The 27,535-nt window shown below is 40.5% G+C and overlaps 1 protein-coding gene across 4 annotated transcripts in view; it reads right to left on the bottom strand.

Moving 5' to 3' along the window:
• MAPK10 (mitogen-activated protein kinase 10) overlaps positions 1–27,535 on the bottom strand; it is a 276,377-nt gene that overhangs the window by 77,723 nt on the left and 171,119 nt on the right. For all 4 annotated transcript variants that reach the window (XM_056111174.1, XM_056111173.1, XM_056111175.1 and 1 more), the window contains 3 exons: positions 6,198–6,327; positions 1,515–1,573; positions 668–806 (listed from right to left, as the gene is read on the bottom strand). In XM_056111174.1, the coding sequence (XP_055967149.1) occupies positions 668–806; positions 1,515–1,573; positions 6,198–6,327 (328 nt within the window). The remainder of the gene's footprint in view (positions 1–667; positions 807–1,514; positions 1,574–6,197; positions 6,328–27,535) is intronic.

The following is a 27,535-nucleotide window of genomic DNA, read 5'->3' as shown; positions in this document are numbered from 1 at the left end:
TGACTTCACATCTACCTAATCAAGCCCAAGTTTTGCAATGGCAGAAATGGGGCCTCTCTGAGTCCAGAATCCTCTGAAACTAAACAATGACTTTTTCAAAGAAGTTTACAATGAATTTTTTTTTTTTACTTTCTGACGACCTCTACAACTTCTCTACAACTTTTCAAAGCCAGATTCTGGAATCATACTCACATTTTTTTTTTTTTTATAAAATGTGCTCATCTGAAGAAAACGGTTTAAGAAAAAAGTGTCATTTTGTCATGTGTTAGGTTTCTATCTGTGTAACACAATTCATTTAGTTTATATTTCATTTCTATCACTGACAGAAGAGCAGATGAGGGCAGCTGTCTTGAGCCTGTCAAAAACAAACTGTAGAAATAAACTGTCTTTTTTCAGCTACACACACGACCTCTGCCAATCAGAGGGTTCAAAAGCATGAGGCTTCTCAGAAACCAGTTTTCAATAAGCTAAGACAAAGTGTTACACATAACCAACTAGAACATGGAGAAACTTTTCTTCCACGCATTAGTGACCCATGTGCTAATTCTATAGTCATGGGGCGGGGGGGGAATAATGTTCATTATATTTAACAATGACCTGCTACGTAACAGAAAAATAACCAAGTCTTTCTCTTTTCCAGAACCAGCCCGTTCGTGACACTGCTTACCCTGTGAATAATACCAGCAGAGTGAAGGTGCTTTATGCCACACAACATTTGGTACAGCAGGTAGGACATTCGCTCGTGGTCTAATTCCATCTGAATCACCTGACACAAGTTGGCATCCATCAATTCCATTACTAAATAACTGGAAGGTAAATCCACCACAGTAGTTAGATCATAAGACCTGGATAGTCCTTTCAGCAAAAATCATTTAGAAGATTCCAGAAGTCTTCTAAATTCCACCTTTACATTTCACTAAATTCTGTGTGTTGGTCATGAAGCTACCACAAAGTCACTAAATTATTGGCACTTATTAAGGTCTAATTTCTGCTCAAAAACTATACCTCTTTAGCTCTTCTCAGTTTTCCTTGGGTAGTCTTGACTCCTTCCTGAGCATGCAACTATTAACACTAAGAATAACGATAAATCAAGAACATCTTTCATTAACTGCATTGCATCTGTGTTAAACAAGATACTGTGATCGAATTCACTCTTCCCCTGTTTACTTTCATTACAGTTCCACAGAGATTCTTTTTGTTCATAATCAACCACACAGATAGGAAGACATAATAAAAATGATTTTAATGATGTCCCTCTTTCAAGAAAACTAATAGACTAACAATAAAAGTATATAACTGATAAGCTTTCCCCAATTAAACCAAGAGCACAGAGTGCAAGAAATATGCTTTTGGAAGGGAAGTCCACAAAAAGAGCCCTTTCCACCCCACCCTGGTTCCCTTCAATTTGCTGCTGACGCCTATGCCCTCTGGGAGTTTATCTATTTTTCTTCTTGTTGGTGTTTCTTAGTTATTTGAGTGCTATGCATCCTCCCTCCACAAGTGTTTTGACTTACACATCTTGGAACTCCTCCAGTGTTTTCTGGGGTGTGAAGACATTTAATAAACTAATAATCTGGAAAAGAGACAATGGAAGGGAGAAAGGGGTGAGAGAAAGAAAAGAGAAGTTAATAAATTATTTTAAAAGCTTATTAGCATAGGATGGAGAACTGTACTTTGAGCTTTGCACGCAGCCAAACCAATTCCTATCCTCAGCACCTCATTTTAGTCACCTAAGCACCAGCCAACAGTGATTCCTGAGTCCAAACCCAGCATACGCCGTGAGCACTGCTGGGTATGGCCCCTTTCCCAAACAGAACAAAAATAATGCATATATTGAAACATATTTGAACTTATTCACCTACTAAGGCTATGGTGGAAGCAGAAAAGTTGGAGACATTTTCTAGAACAGTTTCACAGAATACAGAAAAATTTACTTAGAAACAATAGGTAACCTTGTGACAGGTAATAATTCAATTTAAAAAAGTTAAATTCTTAGAGAAAAACATAAATTTTTTAATCAGAGGGGGGAAATAATGATGGCAGTATTGCTCTTGAGCAGTTTTTGAAACTTATTTAATCTAGTACCCCCATTATAGAAAAAAATCAGCAGTTTAATTAAACAAACAGAACATGACCCCAGTTGCAATCAATGGGCTACTAGTAGCTCATTAAATCCCCAAATACACCCCCCTGAGAAGACAGCTCCCATTTCCAGAAGGAACTTAGAGCCCACCTCTCCACAAAAGATATAGGGTTACCATGTAATTAAACCAAAAAGGAAGAAAGGACATCCAAGAAAAGTGAGGTGAACGTGAAACACCCAATGTAATTTAGAAAGGTCATGTTCGCTTTTACAAATGGGCAAAGTAGGGTCTAATTTAAAGCAATGTTCATTCTAAAGTAAAAGTTTTTGTGACTTGTAAATAGGAGACTAATACCCAAGAATAGCCGAGATAAGTACCAGGCAGATTACTCCATGGTTTTGAGGACAACCGCACACGCTAGGGGAAAAGGCAGCTCAGATAGAGAAGGGAGCACCAAACAAAGGGTGTTGGGAGGTTCCTCTCAGGATGGGAAATGCGTGATGAGAGTAGACTATAGTCCGAACAAGATTGCCACTCAATATCTCTTTTGCAAACCACAGCACTCGAAAGGAGAGAGATAACAAAAGGGAATGCCCTGCCACAGAGGCAGGGTGGGATGGGGGATCGGGGGAAGGGGGGTGGGAGGGATGCTGGGATCCGTGGTGGTGGAGAATGGGCACTGGTGGAGGGATGGGTATTCGATCATTGTATAACTGAAACCCAAGCACAAAAATCTGTAAGTCTACAACTGTACCTCATGGTGTTTCACTAATAAAAATTTAAGGGGAAAAAAAAAGTTTTTGTGACTTGTTATTTTAGGACTGTTTCTTGTATGTCTATTTCACATTCATGTATTGTTTAAAATAATGCTCAAATGATATGTGTAAGGAAAGGGATGTCTATATCAGCGATTAATATACAGACAAAAATGCCAAATTCACTTCTAAATTCCTTTGTCACATTTTCAAATTGGTTGTATGTATAAATAACTCGAAATGCTCTTTCAGTTCAATAGTCTGTATTAAATGCGCCAGTAGGAAGCAAAGGAAAAAAGCAACTTTGTTCACAGAATAAATGCAACCATCTAACAGTTGGAAATGCACTAATTTAAGTAAATTTCAGAAATAACTATAGGCATATATAAAGCAATAGAAGCAAACAAAAATGATGTAAACATCTGAGAAATGTAGTCAAATATAGTAGTGGTTTAAGATTTTTAGGTACTTGTATTTGCTAGAATTATTGAATAAAAAATTCCAATACCATCCAAATTTTTCACATGTTTGTATGTATATGCCAGCGGCATTATGTATCAGATGGTATATTGAAATTGCTTTGGGTATATCTCATTGGAACATATATAGTGGAACAGTGTTTCTAGTATTTTATCTATGCTGGAAAGCAATTCACTTAGATGTTAATTCAAACAAAGCAACAGAGACTGCAGAATACATATACATCTACGCAGATACAAGAGACTTAAAGAAAAAAAGATGCTAGCCCATTTCACCTCAAGAGAATCTTTAATAATATGACCAAATTGGCAAAGAAAGGAAAAACTGAAATAAAAAGGGCTACGTCAGACTAAAAAGTTTCTGTACTGCAAAAGAAATGAGGCCTAAATTAAAAACACTCAACATCATACTTCAAAGGACTGATATGTAGAGATAAAAAACACCTTCAAAAATCTAACAACCCCATCAAAAATAAAGGGAGGATATTAATGAATAGATATATTCTCTAATAAGATAGATGGCCAATAGACTAATGAAAAAGTGTATTGCCACTGATTGTTGGGGAAATGTAAATGAAAACAATAAAATATCATCTCACATTAGCGAGAATAGTCAACACCAAAAAGTTTGGAAACACTAATGCTGGCAGGCATATGGTGAAAATGAACATTTATACTTGTTAGTGGGACTGTTGCCCTGTTGAACCTCTTTGAAAAATTAAAAAAAAAAAAAACTCAAGACAAAAGCTTCCATATGACCCTAAAATTCTACCCCTCGGTATCTATCCCTTAAAAACGAAAAATAATAATTCAATGGGACACTCACAGACCTATGTTGATTGCAACATAATTCACAGTAGCCAAGGTCTGGAAATAATCCAAATGTCCAACAACAGAGGAATATATAAAAAAAAAGTGATATATGTCTGTATATGCACTCACAGATACATACATATATATGTACACACATACAACTGAGTACTACTCAACAATGAGAAAAGATTATATACATACATAATAAATATATATATATATATATATATATATATAGAGAGAGAGAGAGAGTACTACTCAGCAATGAGAAAAGATGAAATCTTGAAGTGTGCTGCAATGTGGAAGGAACTGGAGTAGACTATGCTAATTTACCAGAAAGAAAAGACAAATACCAGATGATTTTGCTCATATGCAGAGTATAGAGAAATAAAGCAAAGGTATTAGACAATCCCTAAAGAAAACAAACTCTGAGATCAGGTGTGAGGGAAACGTGGGTACCGGGAGGGATCTTGGGCTAATAGTTGAGGGCTCATGGCCCTCTGGTGAAAAGCATGGTGCAGTAGTATAAAATGGGTAATGAGGTACTATTGTAAACAAGGGCTGGAGCGATAGCACAGCGGTAGGGCGTTTGCCTTGCATGCAGCCAACATGGCCGACCCGAGTTCGATTCTTCCGCTCCTATCAGAGAGCCCGTTAAGCTACTGAGAGTATCTCGCCTGCACGGCAGAACCTGGCAAGCTACCCATGATGTACTCGATATGCCAGACACAGTAACAACAAGTCTCATGATGGAGACGTTACTGGGCCCGCTCGAGCAAATCGATGAACAATGGGAGAACTGTGACCGTGATTGTAAACAAAATTAAATATTAAGAGAAGGGACAAAGGATAATACAGGGGTTAAGGCCTTGCTTCGCACAGGGCTATCCCTGGTTTAATTCAATCTGTATCATATATGCCCCTTGAGCACCACCAAAAATGAGCTATGAACAGAGTCAAGAGTAAGACCTGACCATGGCCAGCTGTGACCCAAGACAAACAAAAGAAGCAGAAAGTGCGCATAAAGGTCACACACCACTTTTATACCAAAAAGAGACGAACAAAACTTTACACGGTGATAAATGGTAATAAAATGTACATGCATTCACTTTAGTTCATGACAATAATCATAAATTTCCAGTTGACCCTACAATGAGGGAGACGGAAGGGAGGAAGAAATGAAGGAAGGGGGGAGGGATAGAAGGAGGGAGGATGGAGAGGGAGGAGCAGGAAAGAATTCTGGAGAAGTTGCCTGAGGTTGAAGCAGATTATGCTCTGAAGGGAAGAGCAGGGGGCCGGAGTGATAGAACAGCGGGTAGGGCGTTTGCTTTGCACGCGGCCGAACTGAGTTCAATCCCCGGCATCCCATATGGTCCCTCAAGCACCGCCAGGAATAACTCCTGAGTGCAGAGCCAGGAATAACCCCTGAGCATCGCTGGGTGTGACCCAAAAAGCAAAAAAAAATAAAATAAAATAAAAAATGAAGGGAAGAGCATCCTACAGTGATTCACCCTGCTGAGCTCCAATGAGAAACGCTTTTGAGGACCCCATTCTATCTCTGCATGTTTTCCCAGCTACAAAAACAAAACCAAGATGCCACAGCACAGTGTGTACCTTTAACATTTGGAGGACCTGGCAGCCTGCAGCTATATGGAAAGGGAGATTGAAAACCATCACCGGTGGATGGGGGAATTGAAATCACAAACAGCATATTCTACTGCAGGATGTTTGTATTTTTGTGTTGGATTTAGGAAAGGCAGGAAGCTCTCTGACTAACTGGGTAGAAGATAACCGAAAGTGGCTAACTTCATGACAGAGAGCTTGCTCCCAGATTCTTCCCCTGCTCACCTTCCAGTGACTCTATCACGATCTTAGAGTACTATACGTATTTTAGACACTTTTTAAGCAGACAGCAATACTAGAACAACTGAATCAAATAGGCAAATGGGCAGGAAACACCATCTGAAGCAGTAAGTCATCATCTGACCCGAGTGAGCTCACCACCTGAGTTTCCTTTCCTGATCTCACAACCTCTCACCACCAGAGGTTTGAAAACACTGACTCACGTTTTTATGGTTCACACACTTCATGAGGACCAGCTCCCGGTAAGCTCTCTTGGCGTGTGTTTGGTTCTGGAAGGGTCTGCTGAGCTTCTTAATAGCCACATTTCTGTCAAGGACGGCATCATACGCAGCACTGCAGAGAGCCAAGAGCAACCAAGAATTAACAAAGAATGTCGAATGCCTGGCTTCCCAACTAAAGATTTCGGTAAAGGTAACCCCGTTTTGTTATCCCACCCACATCAGCAGAGATATGAGTGACTAGTGTAAGGACATCCTGCTCGCCAGGGAAAGAAATAAAAAGAAGGGTCCTTTAGGAAGAACATGGAGTTGCATCAATGAGTAGGAGATCAAAGAAACTCAGAAAAGTGCTGTGTGTGGTACTTAAGTGTTTGCTAGAAATAAAGCTCCATTGTTCTTTGCTTATTTTAAATGGACATTCATTCTTTGCCCACACACAGGAACAGTTTTTAAGGCATGATGTTAATGGCCCTAAAAGCAATGGTTGATTGATACTGAAAATACACTCGCAAACAATAACGAGGCTTAAAATAAGGAATGCAAGTAGAGGGGGCTCTCAGAAGCATTGAACTACTGCATTGAAATACAAAGGTGGAATTTTTAAACTATCAAGAATAATGTATCCAGCCTTGAAAAACAAATCAATATATGGCACTTTTCTCCTGTACTCAGAACACACGGAGTCTGGAGCAAAGAAAATGAGTCTCTTAATTCTGTTCATTCTGTAATGAACCGCTCACAAAATCTTCCTTTCCCATCCCTAAAACTTTATGTTCTATTGCTTTTGTCTTCATTGTCAGGGAAGAGTGTAGCAGTGTCCTGTATAAGAACTATGTGTCTCATGCCCCCAAACTGAAAACAAAAGTTATATACATATATTACTCTACGATCATGATAGATTCACTGGTCAGTCTGCACAAAAGCATCAAGTTTTTCTGGTGCAAAGCTACACTTAGCACTTATTCCTCTCCCAGATATTTTTATATTAAATTTGATCAGTCTCAACACCTCCACAAACACCTTTTTTTTAAAAAAATTTTATTGAGTCACCATGAGATAGTTACAAGCTTTCATGTTGAGGTTACAATCACACAATGATCAAACACCCATCCCTCCACAAACACCTTTCATCACACAGCACCTCATTCTGTTGTTGGACCCCTTTAAAAGATAAAGCTCTGTCATCCTAAGAAGCCAACTGGTCTCTGTATGGTCCATTGGCTAGCATCCGCCCTGCCTAGCAAGGTGACTCGGGAGAAAGTGCTCTCATTATCTAAGACCCATAAGAATAGAACTGAGCCCAAGGTCTGGCCCAATTTATAAGCACTGAAAAATACAGCTCTTTTAATTGACCCTTAAGTTTTTCTTCCTTAAGTGAAATATCAGCCCAGTCCTACCACCATGTGTCTGACTGTAATTTCAAGACCCATAACCATCTGTTCCGTTTCCTCTGGAAGGTTCCTGTCTGCACAGATCTTCTGAAATGTGAGCCTTGAAACGTTGTTTACAGTTCAGAGGCTGTAAGTTCAGAGTTCAGGGTCTCAGAGAAGATTAAGGCAGAGCTATCAACTCTTTTATTTATTCTGGTGGGGGGTTTGTTCTGTTTTTGTTTAAGGGCCACACCCTACTGTGCTCGGGGCTGACTCCTGGCTTTGCACTTGAGAGACGTCGGTCACTCCTGGTGGTGCTCAGGGGACCCTATGGGCTGCGAAGATTAAACCTGGGTCTGTCCTGTGCAAAGCAACCTGCTGCACTATCATTCCAGCCCTTTTTATTTATTCTGTTTACACAAATCATCCAGTTTATGGAGTCCTTGATGGTCAGATCCCGTGCTACTGACTCACAACAAGTCTATGTTCAATAAAGGTAAATATATACGTGTGTACATGTTTTTTTAAATTGTGCTGTTATTAAACTGTAGGTTAGCAGAAGTATGTGCGTTCTGGTGTTTGTTTTACTAACTGACTAACGGCAGCACAGGCAAAGAAAGGCAAGAGTCAAATGGATATTATTGGCAGTACACAAGGACAATGGTGCATTCATTACTTCAAGAATCAAACTTGCTTTCTGAAGCTACAAAGTTTTATCAGCATTAGTAGATTTATCGGAACTGCTACCTTAGAAAGACTAATGTTTTAAAGTAACAAAATAGGAGATTAATACCCAAGAATAGCCGAGATAAGTACCAGGAGGATTACTCCATGACTTAGAGGCCAGCCGGGCATGCTAGGGGAAAGGGCAGCTCAGATAGAGAAGGGAGCACCAAATAAAGGATATTGGGAGGATCCTCCCAGGATGGGAGAAGCATGTTGAAAGTAGACTATAGATGGAACATGATTGCCACTCAGTGCCTCTTTTACAGACCACAACACCCAAAAGGAGAGAGAGAACAAAAGGGAATGCCCTGCCACAGAGGCAGGGTGGGATGAGGGGGATGGGGGTGGGAGGGATCCTGGGATCCATGGAGGTGGAAAATGCGCACTGGTGGAGGGATGGGTACTCGATCATTGTATAACTGAAACCCAAGCACAAAAATTTATAAGTCTACAACTGTACCTCATGGTGCTAGCGGCAGGGCGTTTGCCTTGCACGCAGCCAACATGGCCGACCCGAGTTCGATTCCTCCGCCCCTCTCGGAGAGCCCGGCAAGCTACCGAGAGTATCTTGCCCGCATGGCAGAGCCTGGCAAGCTCTCCGTGATGTATTCGATATGCCAGACACAGTAACAACAAAGTCTCCAGTGGAGAAGTTACTGGACCCACTCGAGCAAATCGATGAACAACGGGAGGGCCTTTACCTTCACTAATAAAAATTAAAAAAAAAAAAGAAAGACTAATGTTTAAGTCCAAAGAGCTTTAGCAGAAAGTCATGAACCATCCTGTAGGGGGAAGAGAAATCTGTGTGTAGGACAGAGAAGGAAATTCTGGCACTGCAGACCAAAGGAAAAAGTGCCTCCCCAGGGTGACACTGAGTCAGGTGTGGGTTTACAGCAGTAGGAAACCTGTCAGAGGTTCCTGCTAAGTAGTTTCTGGTCAGTTTTTCCTCAGGCTCATCCTACCAGCTGCAGTCAACCCTCCAGGGATTCCCTTCTTCCTGAGAATTCTGCATGCAAGGATATTCATCAGCTTGATTGTGTTCACTTCTTAAACTTTAATAAATTAGCACTTGGTCATACCCATGAATTTTTACAAATGAGGCTGACAATGTGAATTTCAGGACCTGAGATAGATCAGTTCCTGTAAGACAGAGCAGCTACAGGGGGCCGGAGCGATACTACAGCAGGGAGGGTCTTTGCCTTGCATGCAGCCGACCCGGGTTCAATTCCCAGCATCCCATGTGGTCCCCCGAGTACTGCCAGGAGTAATTCCTGAGTGCAGAGCCAGGAATAACCCCTGTGCATCACCAGGTATGACCCAAAAAGTAAGCAAAAAAAAAAAAAAGCCAAGACAGACAGCTACAGGATTCCTGAGAAACCACTGAGGAAACAGCAAGGCGGGGCTTCCTGGCAGGCTCACTTCAGGTGAGTTTCTTCTAGAACTGTCTTGGTCCTCTCCCTCCCTCCAGCACCTCTTCCTGGTGGTGAGGCTGGGCCTGAGTCTCAGCAGTGCAGCTCCTGAGATGCAGACATCCATTTTCTCATTAAAAAACGAAGATGGCCCAAGCCAACAGCTTTGGGGGAAGGATTTGATACAGCAGTAATGGGTTTACAGGTGCTTCGCCAGCGAGTGTTCTGGGTTCCAGTCTGAAGACACAGATGCACTTATGAGGGATTTATAAATCTAAACGAGAGTGGTCCTCATCCAGCCTTCCTTGGGTGGCAAGCAAGCTCCCCTGCAGACGTGAGGTTTCTTCTGAAGCAGTGATCGGTGCCATTCCTGGGCAAGGAGAGGGCTTGTGGACGCAGAGGTATCGTGCAGGGCAGCCACGAGCATCAAGCAGCACTAAGGTGTGCAGAGCTCCTGGTCTGGGCTCTGGAGTCAGTCATCACCACTATTCAGTGAACACAGGAGATTGCAGATCTGTCAGCTGCCCGCCTCGAGGCACATGCTTGGGGACTGGGCGCCTTTCCAGAAAGCCCAGACTAGAGACAATGTCTTCAGGCCTCCAGTGGTTTGGCAAGCATCGATCAGCATCATCAGTCTCTGTCTTCTGAAAATGTTCCTGTCTCCAGCCATGAACCCTGGCTGACACTCTAATCACTCCGATTTTCTGTGACGCCTTAACAATTACTGGCAACAGTTTAGCAAGTACGTCTGTACATTAGCATCGCTGGTACCACTGATCACAAACTAACGTCTGAAAGTTTTCGTTGCTCTTTAGTAATTTTGGGAAGGGTCTGGATTCAATAATCTTACTTTGTTTTCAGTGTGACGACTAATCTTTTATTTTTTTGCTCAGGTTACAAAAAAAAGGGAAAAATCTTACTGAGGTTTTATCGGCAATTTTCATCGCCTTTGCAACCATTGGGCTGAAAAATTTCCAATAATTTTTTGACACTTCCATGGGGTTTGTTCAAAAAGGAAATATATAGCCATTTGTTGTTATGTCCCATTATTTAAACAGTTTCACAAAGCCATTACGTTATAGTTACCTTCCTGAATACAATAAAATCATATTCACATGCCTCCGTGTATTTATGTACATGTGTGCACGTGCATGCATACACACACACACACACACACACACACACGCACACGCACGCACATACCCTGTAGGGGGGGTGATCATGGCACAGTACTTTTAACACCAAAGTGATGACCTCAGATGAAGCCGAACAAGTCAAGGTTACACACTTTTCATAAGCAACCTTCATTCAGTGACTGATAGACATGATACTATCCAAGCCTGGAGTTTGGATAGCACAGCAGGTAAGGCGTATTCCTTGCACACGCAACCCAGGTTCGATTCCTCCGTCCCTCTCGGTGAGCCCGGCAAACTACCGAGAGTATCTCGCCTGCACGAAAAAGCCTGGCAAGCTCTTTTGACATATTTGATATGCTCAAAACAGTAACAACAAGTCTCACAACAAGTTGTGAGACGTTGTGAGACGTTACTGGTGCCCGCTTGAGCAAATCAATGGACACTGGGAGGACAGTGCTACAGTGCTACAAGCATACCTCTCCACCACATCCTTCCTGGAGATTTCCAATAGTCAGTTGAGACTAATTCTGAGGTGCACCGCAGTTATCCTTTCCTGTGCATGGCCTCAGTCTCCAAACACTATCTAATAAATCTACTACATGCAATCACCATCTCAAAATGTGTTGAGGGGCAGAAGGGAGGACTACATTTGTCCAGCAGCAACTCAGGGCAGAATATAACAATAAACAGTGGAGTCTGTCTGGCTAATTCCCTGTGCAAAATGCAAGGTCCACAAGTGTCCAAGAAATAGATGTGTAAAAAAAATGAAAGTGTATATACAAATGGAATCAACAGCTATAAATGAGGATAAAACAGTGCAATTTGCTGTAGTGTGGCTGAGAGGGTATTGTGGTGAGTGAATAGGGTCAGGAATGTGACTAATACAAAGTGATTTCTCTTATATGCAAAAATGCAGAAAGCTATGTTTGACTCTAATATTGCCCAAATGGTCAAACAAATCACAGTATTCTCTGAATCAAAAATCCATGTCCTGGACAGCATTGGAAAATACCATATAATATGTTAGCAACTAAATTTGGTAAGCCACTAAATACACCATCAAGACAGGCAAACTATATGACACCTTCTAATTAATGAAATTATTTATTGGACAAAATGTATCTAAACAAAGGGGGGAAATATAATTTTCAAATGTAATTAATATGGAATTTTAAAAGTTTATGATAGCACAGCGGGTAGGGCGTCTGCCTTGCACGCAGCCAACATGGCCGACCCGAGTTCGATTCCTCCGCCCCTCTCGGAGAGCCCGGCAAGCTACCGAGAGTATTCGATATGCCAGACACAGTAACAACAAAGTCTCCAATGGAGACGTTACTGGGCCCGCTCGAGCAAATCGACGATCAACGGGAGGGCCTTTACTTTTACTATGGAAATGTCACAAAAAATTATAAAATCACATGGGAAAATTACTTTTTCCCATGGGTAGGGCGTGGGTAGGGCATTTGCCTTGCACACAGCCAACCTAGGTTCGATTCCCAGCATCCCAAAGGGTCCCCCGAGAACTACCAGGAGTAATTCCTGAGTGCATGAACCAGGAGTAACTCCTGTGCATCGCTGGGTGACACAAAAAGAAAGAAAGAAAAAGAATAATTATTCCTTTCATTAAAATTGAAAGAGGAAGACTCAGTTTCCCCTTGCCAGAATAATTATTCCTTTCATTAAAATTGAAAGAGGAAGACTCAGTTTCCCCTTGCCAGCTGCTATGAGCAGCTCCATTTTAACTGGCTCCATCTCCCATCTTAAACGTTCCTGCAAATTTCTGGGCTCTTTCCGAGAATGGGAAATTAACGATTCCCCAAGCCCATAGATTCTGTTCCAGACCTTGGGCTTACAGGAAACTAAGAGCCAATGGTCAATATCTAGGTAATGGCCAAATTGATAACCCACGAGCTCTAAATAATCCAGACTGCTCTGTAAACAAAGAGGAAACCTCATATTCTGTGGAGCAATCTTGTCACATGGTGAGTACACCAAGACCCGGTTTTCCAATAAAAACTCCACGGAATGGAGATGTACTTAAACCTAGAGTAATTTCCTCTCTGGCGGGGGCATTTCTTTCTCTTCTACTTTTCAATAGACATTTCTGTTTCTAACTCTGGCTCTGAGAATTTTTATTACTCAATATGTTTACTGGAACATATGGAAACCAGGGCAAATACAAAGACCTGCCACCATCACGTCTGCACCAGTCAATATTTATGCAATCAGTATAAATGCTTTGATTATTACTTTCTTTTAGATTTTCTGAATTTTTATTTATTTTTTAATTTTTATTAGTGAGACACCATGAGGTAGAGTTGTAGACTTACAAATTTTTGTGCTTGGGTTTCAGTTATACAATGATCGAGTACCCATCCCTCCACCAGTGCCCATTCTCCACCACCACGGATCCCAGTATCCCTCCCACCCCCATTCCCCCTTCCGCCCCACCTGATTATTACTTTTAAAGTAAAGTAAAGTAAAGGCCCTCCCGTTGATCATCGATTTGCTCGAGCGGGCCCAGTAACGTCTCCATTGGAGACTTTGTTGTTACTGTGTCTGGCATATCGAATACATCACGGGGAGCTTGCCAGGCTCTGCCATGCGGGCGAGATACTCTCGGTAGCTTGCCGGGCTCTCCAAGAGGGGCGGAGGAATCGAACTCGGGTCGGCCATGTTGGATGCGTGCAAGGCAAACGCCCTACCGCTGTGCTATCGCTCCAGATTATTACTTTTAAGACTTAAAATATATTCCAATAGTATTACTCTTACATTCACTATTGTGTTTTTGTTTTTGTTTTGGCCATGCCAGGGGTAAACCTGGGCATTCATGCGAAACATTCTCAAACCAAACCCCTGGTCCAATCACCGTTATATTTTAATGTGCAATTTCACTGTTAATTCTTTTCTAACTTAGTGACAAAAGTTAAATAATAAAAGTGTAAATAACATTTTGTTGAATAAATAAATGAAATTTGTTTTTCAAGTTCATACTCTTGATTAACTTCCTGAATTTGAATTTTAAAATTAACTTTTAGTTCAAATTCAAAAGAAAAGCTATAAGACAATAAGACAAAATCCACTTCCTTGTAGATTTTAGTCAAAAGATGCTTTTTAATCTCAGAGGACACAGATTTTAGGTATCAAATGGCTTTACCTATATGATTCCATGGCAGTTTAGCATAAAATGATTCATAAGAAAAAATATATATTCATATATTTGCAATGTTTTCACTTTTACCAATGACAGGGAAAGAACCAGTCAGAGATGAGGACTTTTATTACTAAACTGAGTCTTACATACTATAACCCCTTCTCTAAACTGGCTGTATCACTAAAGGATATGTACATAAATCTCTTTTCCATTTGATGCTTATAGATGTTGGCAATGGTTGACTTCTCTTCCTAAATTGAGCACACGTAAAACCACAAAAGCAGGATGCAGTGTGTAGGCTGTTAAAACCATTTGGTCAGGAAATACATTCCGGGTAACCTAGTTATTAACGATACAAACCAACAGGAAGAAGGTGAAGAGTGAGAGAGGTGGGTGTGCATTTATAAATAAAATCAATCCTGCGATTTGGTACTTTCTTTAGAGAGAATCAAAAGAATTCCACTGTGTAGTTTCCAAGAGCCAAAGGGAAGCAGGTTACTAGAAAACACACACACACACACACACACACACACACACACACACACACACTATAAAGCTCATACCTTTGCTGAACAATCTTCGTGTTTTTTTTTAAATCACCCAAAAGCAATGAATAGATGAAGAATTCATTAGCCATCTTTCTGGTTTTGCCAGTTGGGGGTCGGGAAAGTGACCAATCATCTACTCCACCAAGCTCTTAACAGGCAAAACAAAAACAAACTCTAACTTGATCAAAATGAGGACCTGAACGGTGGGATAAGGGAAGGGCCCGGACTGGGAGGGGAAATGCATTGTGCTGGACAAATAAAACCGGTTGAGACAAATGTTTTGCATGCACACAACTAGGGTTTGGTTTTCTAGGACCATATGGTCCCGAAGCATCACCAGGTGTCACTCTGGTGCCCTTCCAGCCCCCCAGCCCCCCAGCCCCCCAGCCCCCCAAACTCTGGCCAGACGATCCCCAGCACTATAGATTTCAAACAGCACAGACTGAAGTTGTGCCTTGTTGGCTGAGATTTTTGAGAACCACGTGGGGAACCCCAAACACTCTGTTCTTTCACATCAATATCAGTTGTCAGTGAATTAAAAATGTACCTATTTCTCTAAGTCATTTTTTATAAAAAGGATTTCTGTAAAGAAGCAAATGGAATTATCTTTAAATAAATAAGTTCTGGGACTTATTTATTTAATAGCACAGTGGGTAGGACATTATTAGCCTTGCACGCTGCCAACCCGGGCCCGATTACCGGCATCTCATATGGTCCCCCAAGCACAGCCAGGAGTAATTCCTGAGTGCAGAGGCAGGAGGAACCCCTGTGCATTGTCGAGTGTGACCCCCAAAGCAAAATAATAATAATAATAATAGTAATAATAAATATTACATAAATAAATAAGGTCTCCCTGGAAATTTAAAAAGAATTATCACTGCAGAAGGTGACACTGAATTAAAACATTTAATGAAACCCAAACTGCATGTTGAGACAAAATCTGTGAGTTTTAAAAGCACAGTTATGGGGCTGGGAAAATAGCCCAGTGGGTAAGGCTGCTGTCTTGAGGAGGCTGACCTGGGTTCCATCCCTTGTACCACAAATGATCCTCAAACCCCTCCAAGAATAAATCATGGGTGCAAAGCTGGGGGTAAACCTGAATGCAATCAGATATATCCTCCCTATCAAAACAAGCATAGTTTAAGAAAGTACCAAGGATTTTAGCATCTGTATTACTGTTTTTCACAACAAGAACTTTAATTCGTCCATGTTTATAATAAAACTATAGCATTAATGTTATTATGAGGTATGAGAGGATAAAAGGTCCCATAAGCTTATACTCAAATTACTGGCAGTATGTTATACCAGGAAAAAAAATATGCAACTAATCATTTATGTGTAAATCCTATTTATAGGTCAACACCTAACGCAAAATGTTATTGTCGAAAAGAAATCTTCTTGACACTAAGAAGATATTTTAAAATTGTATTATATGAGACAATGCAACAACATTTTACATGAATGCTGCTGACACTATAAAAACACCGCATTTAAATTATAAAATAAGAATTTGAGATAATAACAGGAAAACATAGAAACACTATACAAGTAATGAAATAAACTGTGTGTGACAGAACATTAAGGGATTATCAAATCTGAACTCGGTGGAATATCAACCTAGAATTGGGTCTACTTATCACCTCATTTTTGTTCTGCTTCTAGTCACAAGATATGATACTATTCTAGACCATAAGTGAGTCAAATAATGAGTTAACAAGCAACATATGTAATCCTTCATATCTAGATAAAACTCAAATAAAATTCTTCTGTAATTTTACTATTAATGCCTGTTGGATTAAATGACTGAACCATAATAGCAGCTATTCTGATAATGAATATTGTCCTTAATTGGCTATGGAAAAACAAACAGAATGTGTATATGTGTGTGTGTGTGTGTGTGTGTGTGTGTGTGTGTGTGTGTCTATTTTATTTTGTTTTGCTTTGAGGTCACACTCACTGTGCTGAGGGCTTATTCCTGGCTCTGCACTCAGAGATCACTCCTGGCAGACTCTGAGATCCTGGAGATCTAACTGGTATTGGCTGTGTGCAAACTAAGTGCCTTAACCTGATGTTTTATCACTCTGCCTGGTCCCATCTAACCTTAACCTTAATCTCATTTTGATACTAATTTCTTTGACTTGCAAATAGCTTAACGTTTAAAACAATGATGCATGTGTTAACTTACACTTAACTTTTCTAGGCCTAAGAGCACTGTTTGAGCACACCAACTTTCCTTTTCAACTACAAAGCCCTGGATCGAGTAGAACTGGAGTGGCCACAGATGTTTTGGGGACCGAAAGGGGAAATAAGTTAGGAAGACTTTTTTTGTTTCATTTTTTTTTACACGTAGCTGCCCAGTTTTCCCAGCACCACTTGTTGAAGAGGTTTTCCTTGCTCCAATTAATACTTCTTGCTCCCTTATCAAAGATTAAAATGCCCATATATTTGAGGGTATATGTCAGGGTATTCAACTCAATTCCATTGGTCTGCAGGCCTGTTTTTGTTCCAATATCATGCTGTTTTAATTACTACTGCTTTGTAGTAGAGTCTGAAGTTGGGGAAGGTGATGCCTCCCATCTTCTTTTTCCCAAAGATTGCTTTAGCTATTTAAGGGGGGTTATTGTTTTGTATAAATTTCAGGGGTGTTTGGTCTATTTCTCTGAAAAAAGTCCTGCACATTCTTATAGGCACTGCATCAAATCTATATAATGATTTGGGGAGTAATGACATTTTAAAATGTTAACTCTCCTAATCCATGAGTACAGGATGCATCTCCATTTCCTTATGTCCTCTTTTATTTCTTGCAGCAATATTTTGCAGTTTTCTCTACATAGGTCCTTTACCTCCTTAGTTGGGCTGGAGCAATAGCACAGCGGGTAAGGCGTTTGCCTTCCATGCGGCTGACCCGGCCAACCGGAGTTCGATTCCTCTGCCCCTCTCGGAGAGCCCAGCAAGCTACCGAGAGTATCTCGCCTGCATGGCAAAGTCTGGCAAGCTCCCTGTGAAGTATTCAATATGCCAAACACAGTAACAAGTTTCACAATGTTACTGGGCCTGCTCAAGCAAACCAATGAATAATGGGAGGACAGTGACAGTGACCTCCTTAGTTAAGATAATTTCTAGGTATTTTATTTTCTGAGGAACAATTGTGAACAGGATTTTTTTTTAATATCTTTCTTCTTTTTCATTATTTGAATATAGGAAAGCCATGGACTTCTGGGTATTTATTTTGTAACCTGCCACTCTACCATATAAATCTATTGTTTCTAGGAGCTTTTTGGTAGAGTCTTTAGGATTCTCTAAGTACAGTATGTCATCTGCAAATTGTGAGAGCTTGATTTCTTCCTTTCCAATCTTGGATACCTTTTTATCTTGCCTAACTGTTATGGAAAGTACCTCCAGAAGTATTGAATAGAAGTGACGAGAATGGGCAATACTGTCTTGTGCCTGATTTTAGAAGGAAGGCTTTCAATTTTTCCCCACTGAGGAGAGTGCTTGCTGCTACACAACATTCTTTAGAAAACTCTAAGCATGATTATTTCTACTTCATGATTTTTACTCTGGAGAACCTGGTGGGCTACCAAAAGTATCCTGCCCGCACGGCAGAGTCTGGCAAGCTCCCCGTGATGTATTCAATATGCCAAAAACCAGTAACAATGATGGGTCTCATTCTCCTGACCCTGAAAGACCCTCGAATGTGGCACTTTCTAAAATCTCAGGGCTAGAACAAAGGAGACGTTACTGGTGCCTGCTCGAGGAAATTGAGGAACAACAGGATGACAGTGATACAGTGATGCTTTTTACTTAAATCGATCACCTCCAATTTAAAAGGCATGTATTAAAAAAAAAAGTTGGATTTCCTGATTTCATCAAAGTGTCACAATACAAAACACTATTTCGTAGTCCTAACAAGTTCATGATTCAGTAGTTGTTAGACATAAAATCACCCAGACATAAGATATGTGGTTACCACACATTTCCAGAATGATGATCCTTGCAACAATTTCACCAACTTCAATAAATAACTGCTGAATTCTAAGAAGAGCAAAAGCAAGTGAGATGACCCAGTATGTTTTCCATACCTCACGATCAATTAGCCCTACCATAACAGCTTGAAAAGCAAGTACTTATCATCACAGCCATTGTGTGGGTGAAAGGTCTGCCCTAGACTTACTGATTTTTTTTCTCAGCATCTCATAAGTGGCAACCAAAATGCTATCAGACTGAAGGAACTCTCCGGACCTCAAGGCTCTCTTCTAAATTCAAGTGGTTGATGAAAGAAGACAACTATAACTGTAGGAAGTCCACATTTCCTTTCATTGTTGAAAGAAGCCACGGTCCCAAAAATGCTTGTCTATTTTAACAAACATGTAATGTCATAGCAAGAAGATAGCTAACTAGGGCTGGAGAGATAGCAAGTGAGTAAGGCACTTGCCTTGCATGTGGGAAGCCCAGTTGGGTTCCCCACATCACATATGGTCCTCCTATCACTCTCAGGAGTAACCCCTGAGCACAGAGCCAGGAATAACCCCTGATCACTGTTGGGTGTAACGCACTCCCTTCCAAAAAGACAGCCAATACCAACTACTTGCAATCAGGATCTCAATAGACACAGAAACTATTTATATGGGTGTTAAGTTCCCAGCTGTTCAGCTTCCAGAACGGTGAGAAATAAATTTGCTTTTGTTAATACATGCAGTTAATGGTATTTTGTTATAGTGCTCTCAGTTACCCAAGACAGATCTCAAGTCAGAAACTTTAGCATTAAAATTAGCCCTCCAGGTCTTCTTGCTCCTCAGTGAGTTTTTACTTCATTCTAAATCAATTGCCCTTTCTGACTGAATGAAGAATGAAACAATGATAAAGGAAAACTTAGGCTTCCCATTTACACTTTAATTTCTCCATGGGAGGTGAATGCAACTCAATTACTATTAAGAAAGTAATTCAAAGTTTATCATTTTAATGCTCCAGATAATTCAGCTAGACTATCTGCTTTGCTCCTCTGTTTCAGGGTTCTGAACAAAGTCACTATCCTAAAGCAACAACAGTTGAACCCAAATAGAAACCCGCCCCCCACCCCCAGAGCTGGTGATTTAGCTGCCCCAAAGAACCAACATCTGATCCTGCCCTTTCAGAGTCTAAGGAGAGCGCAAACCTAAAATAATACTGCAAAAACTTGTTTTCAGTTTTCATCTTAGTTCATAAAAGTGTAAGCATTTGTGCCAAAATCATCTTGCTGTTCATTTTTATTATTTTTCATTGAATAGTATTTTTCCTCAAAACTTGTAGACTTTTCATGTTCCAGGTAGAAAAAGAAATATTACTTCCTTCACATTTGGAGGGAAAATTCTTTTATTTCTTAGATATCTTTTTCTATCATTAAAGAGTGCAAAATACAGATCCTCAATATACCAAAGACTTTGCAGATTATTTTTAAATGCTCCGTCGATTCGGTATTAAAATTGAAAATCTGAGGTTTAAAGTAATCTACCTAAGGACATTCAGCTACTATATATGGTGATGGTACTATGCCCAGGAAGATTTTATTTTATTCCTCATTTTTGTTAAGGTACCACGATTTATAAGACAATTGATAATTCCATAAAAACACCATTCCAATACCACATCACTACCATGGTGCCTGCTTCCACCCACCAAAATCCCAAAGTGCCCTTCCATTCACTGCTTCTTCCTCTAGGTAAACTGAGTTCTATAGGTTGAGTCTCCAGTTTTGCTGTCCTTGACTATTTGTTGCTTCCTTACTGTGCTTCCTTATACCGACATCTGAGCGCAATCATTCCGTCTCTGTCCCTCTCCTCCTGTCTGACTTCACACTGCATGATCTCTTCCAGTTTCATTTCATGTCGTCGTGGTAACTGCATGATTGTATATCCACTTATTGCCATGTAGTATTCCATGTTGTGTATAGAACGTGTAGTTTCTGGTCATCTTTCCTTGGTGCTTTCCAGATCTCTGATGAATTTCAGAAATAAAGTAGGGATCAAGCCAGACAGACTCTGTAAGGAGCTTACAGTCTAGAGCAAAATGAGAAGCAGTAAAGATATAGGGTACAGAAAGTGTGATGATGCTATAATAAAGAAGTGCAATGGAATACGAAAGCTGGGTGGCACTGACACTGAATTTAAGGGGACAGGAGACATTTAATATAGCAAAGGCTGCACGTGTTAGTCTTGTTCTGCTTCTTGGATACACAGCCAGGTGACATTTCCAGCCTCCCATAGAGCTGGGAGCAGCCTTGTATTTGAATTCTGTCCAGTAAAGTGTGAGCAGACACCCTGATACACAAGAGAGAAAAAAAACTATTCTGTTTAAGTCTCTGGGTTCTTGAGCAGCAGGTCAATTTGTTGTAACAGCCTCATGGTCCAAACAAATGCATGTCAATGGAAGGGCTTGAAGGAATTTGCTCGAGCGGGCCCAGTAACGTCTCCATTGGAGACTTTGTTGTTACTGTGTTTGGCATATCGAATACGTCACAGTGAGCTTGCCAGGCTCTGCCGTGCGGGCGTTGTATTATATTCAGCATCTGTCTAGATGGTTTCTGATTAGATCTTTAACCCAGTCTCCTTGACTCTGTCCCTGTGACATAGCATAAGCCTAGTACAAGTCACTGTCACTGTCCTCCTGTTGTTCATCGATTTGCTTAAGCAGGCCCAGTAATGTCTCCATTGTGAGACTTGTTCTTACTGTGTTTGGCATATCGAATACGTCACGGGTAGCTTGCCAGGCTTTGCCATCCGGGTGAGATACTCTCAGTAGCTTGCTGGGCTCTCCAAGAGGGGCAGAGGAATTGAACCCGGACCCGTGAAAGGTAAACACCCTACCGTTGTGCTATCACTCCAGTACAAGTCAGATGCTCAAAAATTCACTGAATGAAAATGACCAAATGCGGTGCCTCAGAAATGAGAAAACATCTCAAATTTTGTTTTGTTTTAATGTTTATAACAGAGAATCTAAACAAGGACCATTTTTGCATTTTCTTCAATATGTTTAGAAGCCATTCTTCCTACTAGACTTCCTCACCTACACAACACTGATAAATGCACTGCCAGTATTGACTTTTTGTTGTATCTGTGGTAGTTCTGTCTTATTACCCAGAAATTTGAGCCTAATACACTCTGTGTGAACACCATAGAAATCAATACATCTATGTTGCTTCTCTTATATGAAGACCTGGAAATCTGAGAAAAAAATATTTTAGTAAATTTGTATTAGGTTCTTGGGTTATATTTTCTTTTTTTTTTAATAATTTTTTTATTTAATCATTTTTTTATTAGTGAAACACCATGAGGTACATTTATAGACTTATAAATTTTTGTGCTTGGGTTTCAGTTATACAATGATCAAGTACCCATCCCTCCACCAGTGCCCATCCTCCCCCACCACGGGTCCTAGCATCCCTCCCACCCCCCATCCCCACCCCCATCCCACCCTGTCGCTGTGGCAGGGCATTCCCCCTTGTTCTCTCTCTCTTCTTTTGGGTACTGTGTTTTGCCAGAGAGGCATTGAGTGGCAATCATGTTTGGTCTATAGACTACTTTTAGCATGTCTCTCCCACCCTGGGAGGGTCTTCACAACACCCTTTATTTGGTGCTCTCTTCTCTATCTGAGCTTCCTTTTCACCTAGCACATGTGGCTGGCCTTCAAGTCATGGAGCAAAATTCCTGGTACTAATCTGAGCCATTCCTGGGTGTTAGTCTCCTGTTTTGTTGCTTTATGTTCCCCAGATGAATGCAATCTTTCTGTGTCTATCCCGCTCTTTCTGACTCATTTCGCTTAACATGATACTTTCCATGTAGTACCACTTGTATGTAAATTTCATCTCTATTCATCCCAGCCCTGAGATTTTAGGAGCCTCCCTTACTCGTATTTCCCAACAATTGGAAGCTCTTTCAGGGTCAGGGGAATAAGACCCGTTATAGTTATTGGTTTTGGCATATCAAATACAACACAGGTAGCTTGCTGGGCACTCCGAGAGGCATATATATATATATATATATATATATATATATATATATATATACAGATATACTGTTGCCTACTGTCTGAACTCCATCAAACATAGTGTGGTAATTATGGACAATGGGTATGAAGTGTCGGATGATGTGTTGCGTGGTCTGAAAAGTGGCCTGGAGCTGGGCGGCAGTTGCATAGTGGAGGTCAGCTCTTGGCGATGGGTCCCTTGGGGTGGGGAGGGCTCTCGCCCACACCCTCTGGGGCTCCCTGAGTGGAAACAGCCTGGCACAGAGTCCCATACATGACAATATGTATATAAAATATGTAATAAATACTATTATTACATGCTATTATACATATATACATTATTATAGCATATAGAAATACATACATTATAGCATTAATAGATTTAAAGTAAGTATTTAACATTTAAGATATTTCCAGGGCCAGAAACATACTACATAAGTAGTATATTTGCCTTGCATGCAACTGATCCAGGTTAGCTCTCTGGGACCCCGTATGGTCCCCTGAGTCACCTCAGGAGTAATCCCTGAACACAGAGGTAAGAGCAAACTCTTAGCAACACTGGGTGTGACCTACCAAACAAAAACCAAAAGAGATATTTTAATTATGTGCCAGACATCTATTAAAAGTCTGTAGATTACATAGAAGTCAGAATTCTTGTCCCAAGATTACTACCTAGCAGCAAAGATATAAATAGAACCAAAAGTATACCCCCCAAAAGAGGTATTTGTATATATAATGTTAATACAGATGAAACAACAGTAATTTTGCTGAGCAGTTGGGAAGCGAGTTAAGATTTCACAGAAGAAACTGTACAGCTGAAACTCAAAATGAGCAGCAATTTCTCAGGGAGAATGGCAAACATGCCAAGAGCATGTCAGATGGGAAAAGAGCTCAGACAAATATGAGAAATCTACAAGTAATCAGCACATGTGGGAACAGTGTGCCCAGCATTCTAAAATCGCTGTCACTGTCCTCCCGTTGTTCATCGATTTGCTCGAGCGGGCCCAGGAACATCTCCATTGTGACAGTTGTTCCTGTGTTTTGGCATATAGAATAAGTCACGGGTCTAAATGTCATTCTGTGAGCAATGTTGAGATGATTTAGGGAAGAGGTAGGATATGGAAAATGGGGACATCATTTTAATTATCCATAATAATTGTCCAGGAGAGGTGTTAGGAGAACCTGGAGATAAATGTAATCGGAACAAGGAGGTATTTCAGAAATAGAAATAATTACTGTCAATCCTTAACCCATGGAGACAGCTCTGGTTCCATAGTTTCTGATATTTAAAATCAATACATAGTGAAGAAAACTGTAGGCGGTAATGTAGGTGATAAAAAAATGTAGGTGATAAAAATTACATTGGGTATGTAATTTGAGGTATCTGAGGGGTAATATGAAAGGCATAATATGAAAAACATAATAATACATGAATGAATAGATGAACCCAAAGCTTAGAAGTTATAGTTAGAAACTGCGATAGCATTGCACTTTGAAAGAACATAGTCAGATAAGCTTTGTCCTAGACTCATTCTATTGTTTTAAAATTTCTTCCATTTTGATTGAGTTCTGTTCATGTTCTTGGCACTGACCTAGAGCTCTTATTTTGTGTCTCAGTCTAGCTCGGATTTAGAATTAGTAAGCTACATTTAAGTCTCCTGATTCCTGTGCTGCCTTCAGGAACTTGGGATGGATTCTTTTCTAGGCTTTCTATATCTTACAAGAGAGTGTTCCATATCTCCAATCCCGGAGAAACTGTCCACAACCCAGGACAGCTAACTGTGATAAGAACTAGCCTATAGTGACTAGCACCATGTGATCTAATTAGCTTGCTTTCTAAACAGCTCAGAACACAAACATTTCTCTTAGGTTCATCTTAAAATGAAGTAACTGGGGCTACACCCAGGTCAAAATAAGACGAGATCTCCCCAGCCAATCTGACTGTAGCATCTGCGATCTGAAACTCAAAAGGTGAAACACTTTCAACGTGATGGACTGTTCCCCCACTTCCAAAGAGCAGATTTGACCATTTCCCAGCTTGAAATTCCAGAGTAGATAGACATTCAGGAAGAACTTGATCAATATGCAGCACTTCCTGGATAGTACGGAGAAGTAGCTTCCACTCTGAGGGTAATGGAATGGGAGCTATTGGTGAAGTAAGAATCTCAAGCTCGTGGAAGACCTGCAGTCAGCTACTCTTTCCACAGGTTGGAGGAGGAAGGAAAGAGAGTCAGAGAGGTAGCTCGAGGAAGCCACATTATGAATCATGAGTGCATTCCACATCAGATTTGGGTTGGGATACCATCAAGGAAGAGGAAGGCAGTTGTGGAAGAAGAAAGAGACAAAAGAAGCAATTGGTGTCACTAGAAAAGAACTGAGAAACCCAGTCACAGAGACTAACTCTAGGATGCAAGAAAGAGAGAGGCCAGAAGATGGCTTTGGAGGAACTGACTAGGCAGGGAAGATTTTGGAGGACAAGATGATCAGATCTAACTGTCATATCATAAAGCTGTTAAACAGACTTACCACATGTAAGCCAATATCTCAATAAAAATTAGTTAAAAATAATTAGGAGATGGAAGGGGAAATTGAGAGCTCACATATCAGAGACCATCTGTTCTCTCCAGAAACTGGGGGGGTAAGAGTCTGCTGCCGGGGGTGTGAATGGAATTAGAAGTTCCCAGTGAAAGTTGTGAGAGGATTATAATGGCCAGCATGGGAAATGGGAGAGGAAATGGTGGAGACGCATAAGCAAAAGGATTCTCAGCAGCAAAAAGGCCCCCAAAGAGGGAGCTTATATGTATTTGTTTGTTTGGGGGCCACGTCTAGCTATACTCAGGGTCAGCCTCACACTACGCTAGCACCGTAACCTTTGTACCTCTGCAGGCTGAGCACATAGGATGCGGATGGAGAAAATCAATCTATCTATCTCCAACTGGGCTCAGCCTTCCAGCAGCAGGAGACAAAAAGCCAGTTGAGCTGACCTGAATGCCAGTTCAGGAAACACAACCCTGAAGGAAAAGAGAGAACCTCTGACATTGTCTTAGAAGTTATTTGCTTAATTCCAGGGTAAGCAGGAAACAGAAGGGCTCTCAGGTGGGAGAAGGGCAGACTTAGAAACAGGAACATTGAAAGAAGCATATGAGTAAGGACATACAAGAGAGAAAGAGGAACGATGCTGATGTGGCAACAATTAGGTTTGTTTTACTCTACTTTTCGATTCCTTTCGCTTTCCTTGACACCTCTGATCTCCACTCCAATTACTTAACATTTCAATTACTTAATTACTTAAATTACTTAATTTACCAGATTTTCATTATACTAGTCAACTTCCAATTTATACATCTGTGAGTAAAACTGAATTTCGTTCACTGGTGAATGAACGTTCTAAGGCTTATTCAGTAATAGCAGTCTCTAATCTCTGATGTGCCTGAATTATTTCAGAAAAGGCAGTTCGTTTGGATACACAGGACTCCGAGGATAGCTTTTATTGGGTGATGGATAGCAGAAGAGAATTTGAACCCCGCAATTTCCCTGATTCATGTGTCATTTAGCAAAGGGCAAATTCCCCAATTTGTATTCCATAGTCCTGGCAGAATCCCCTCAAGCAATTTTTAAAAAATATTTGGCTTTGTGGGGGTGGAGCGATAGCACAGCGGGTAGGGTAGTTCGCCTTGCACGCAGTCAACCCGGGTTTGATTCCCAGCATCCCATACGTTCCCCAGAGATCCGCCAGGAGTAATTCCCAACTGCATGAGCCATGGGTAACATCTGTGCATCGCTGGGTATAACCCAAAAAGAAAAAAAAAATTGGCTTTGTACTTTTCTGAACTGGGAGTAAAATCTTGATTTTACGAATGTACAGATTAAAATTGTGGAAAGCATTTTTAATAATAAATAGAAGGAAAACTATGAATGAGGGGAAAATGTCAAGAAAACTAATAAAATCTATGTTTTTAAAAAGAAATAATGCCATGTAAAATGAACTTGCTAAATTCCCTCTCTGAAGGGACTGAGACTCCTCCATGTCATAGAAAAGCTAAAAATGTGATATTTCAATGCAAAATTCATAACTCTGCACATGTAAAGTGAAACTCACTTGACAAGGTCAAGTATTTCACTTAAATGTAATGGATCTGGGAATCGTGAATGGAACAAAGGAATGACAGGGCTGTCACTTGAACTTGAACTGAAAGATGCTTTCCTTTGTCTTCAGCAGTTAGTCCAAATCTCTGATTAACAAGACAGCTCGAACTGTATAAACAGAAAATAATGCAGTAGCGGGACCGAGCACTATTCTGTAGAAAGGGGACAAGTATATTCCCTCTGAACTTTATAAAAATTTTCTCTAAACTTGAATATTTTAATTACAATTTTATAACACATATTCTGCTCTCTTACTTTTTTTAATACCCGTCTACAAATAGTTGTTCTTGGTGGAGAACTTAAGAATGACTTCTCAAATCTGTGGACCAAAAAGTATTAATATTTAGTTCAACATAATTTGACTAGAAACACTGCCTCCTTTCATTAAGAAATGCTGGCATTTCCAAGATGTGTTGATAGTGCAGGATTAAGCCTTAATGCATATACATATCGTGAACAGCTTTTCAAAATAAAACCATGAATACAATGAATCAAAGTTTATGCATCTGGCAAAAACCTCATGGACCAGGGGCCAAAATGATGGTATAGAGTTAAGGCACTTACCTTGCATGCTGTAGACCTGGGTTCAGTCTATGGCCTTAAATACGGTCCCCTCAAGACTCACCAGGAGTGATCCCTGATAACAGAGCCAGGAGTAAGCCCTGAGCACTGTGAGGCCTGGCCCCCTCCCAACTAAAAACATATAGATGGACCAAACTAATCTTATTTAATTTCTGCTATAAAAATATTAATGTCCTCGCAAACAGATCTTAAAAGAAAAACCAAGAAGTGTGGTAGATAGATGTCTGGAGCCTGTTCTCCCACAGGAGGAA

The sequence above is a fragment of the Sorex fumeus genome, unplaced genomic scaffold, assembly GCF_029834395.1.
Source record: "Sorex fumeus unplaced genomic scaffold, SorFum_2.1 ptg000013l, whole genome shotgun sequence".
Taxonomy (NCBI): Eukaryota; Metazoa; Chordata; class Mammalia; order Eulipotyphla; family Soricidae; genus Sorex; species Sorex fumeus.
The sequence above is the reverse complement of the archived record's forward strand: the minus strand, read 5'-3'. Positions and strand labels throughout refer to the sequence as shown.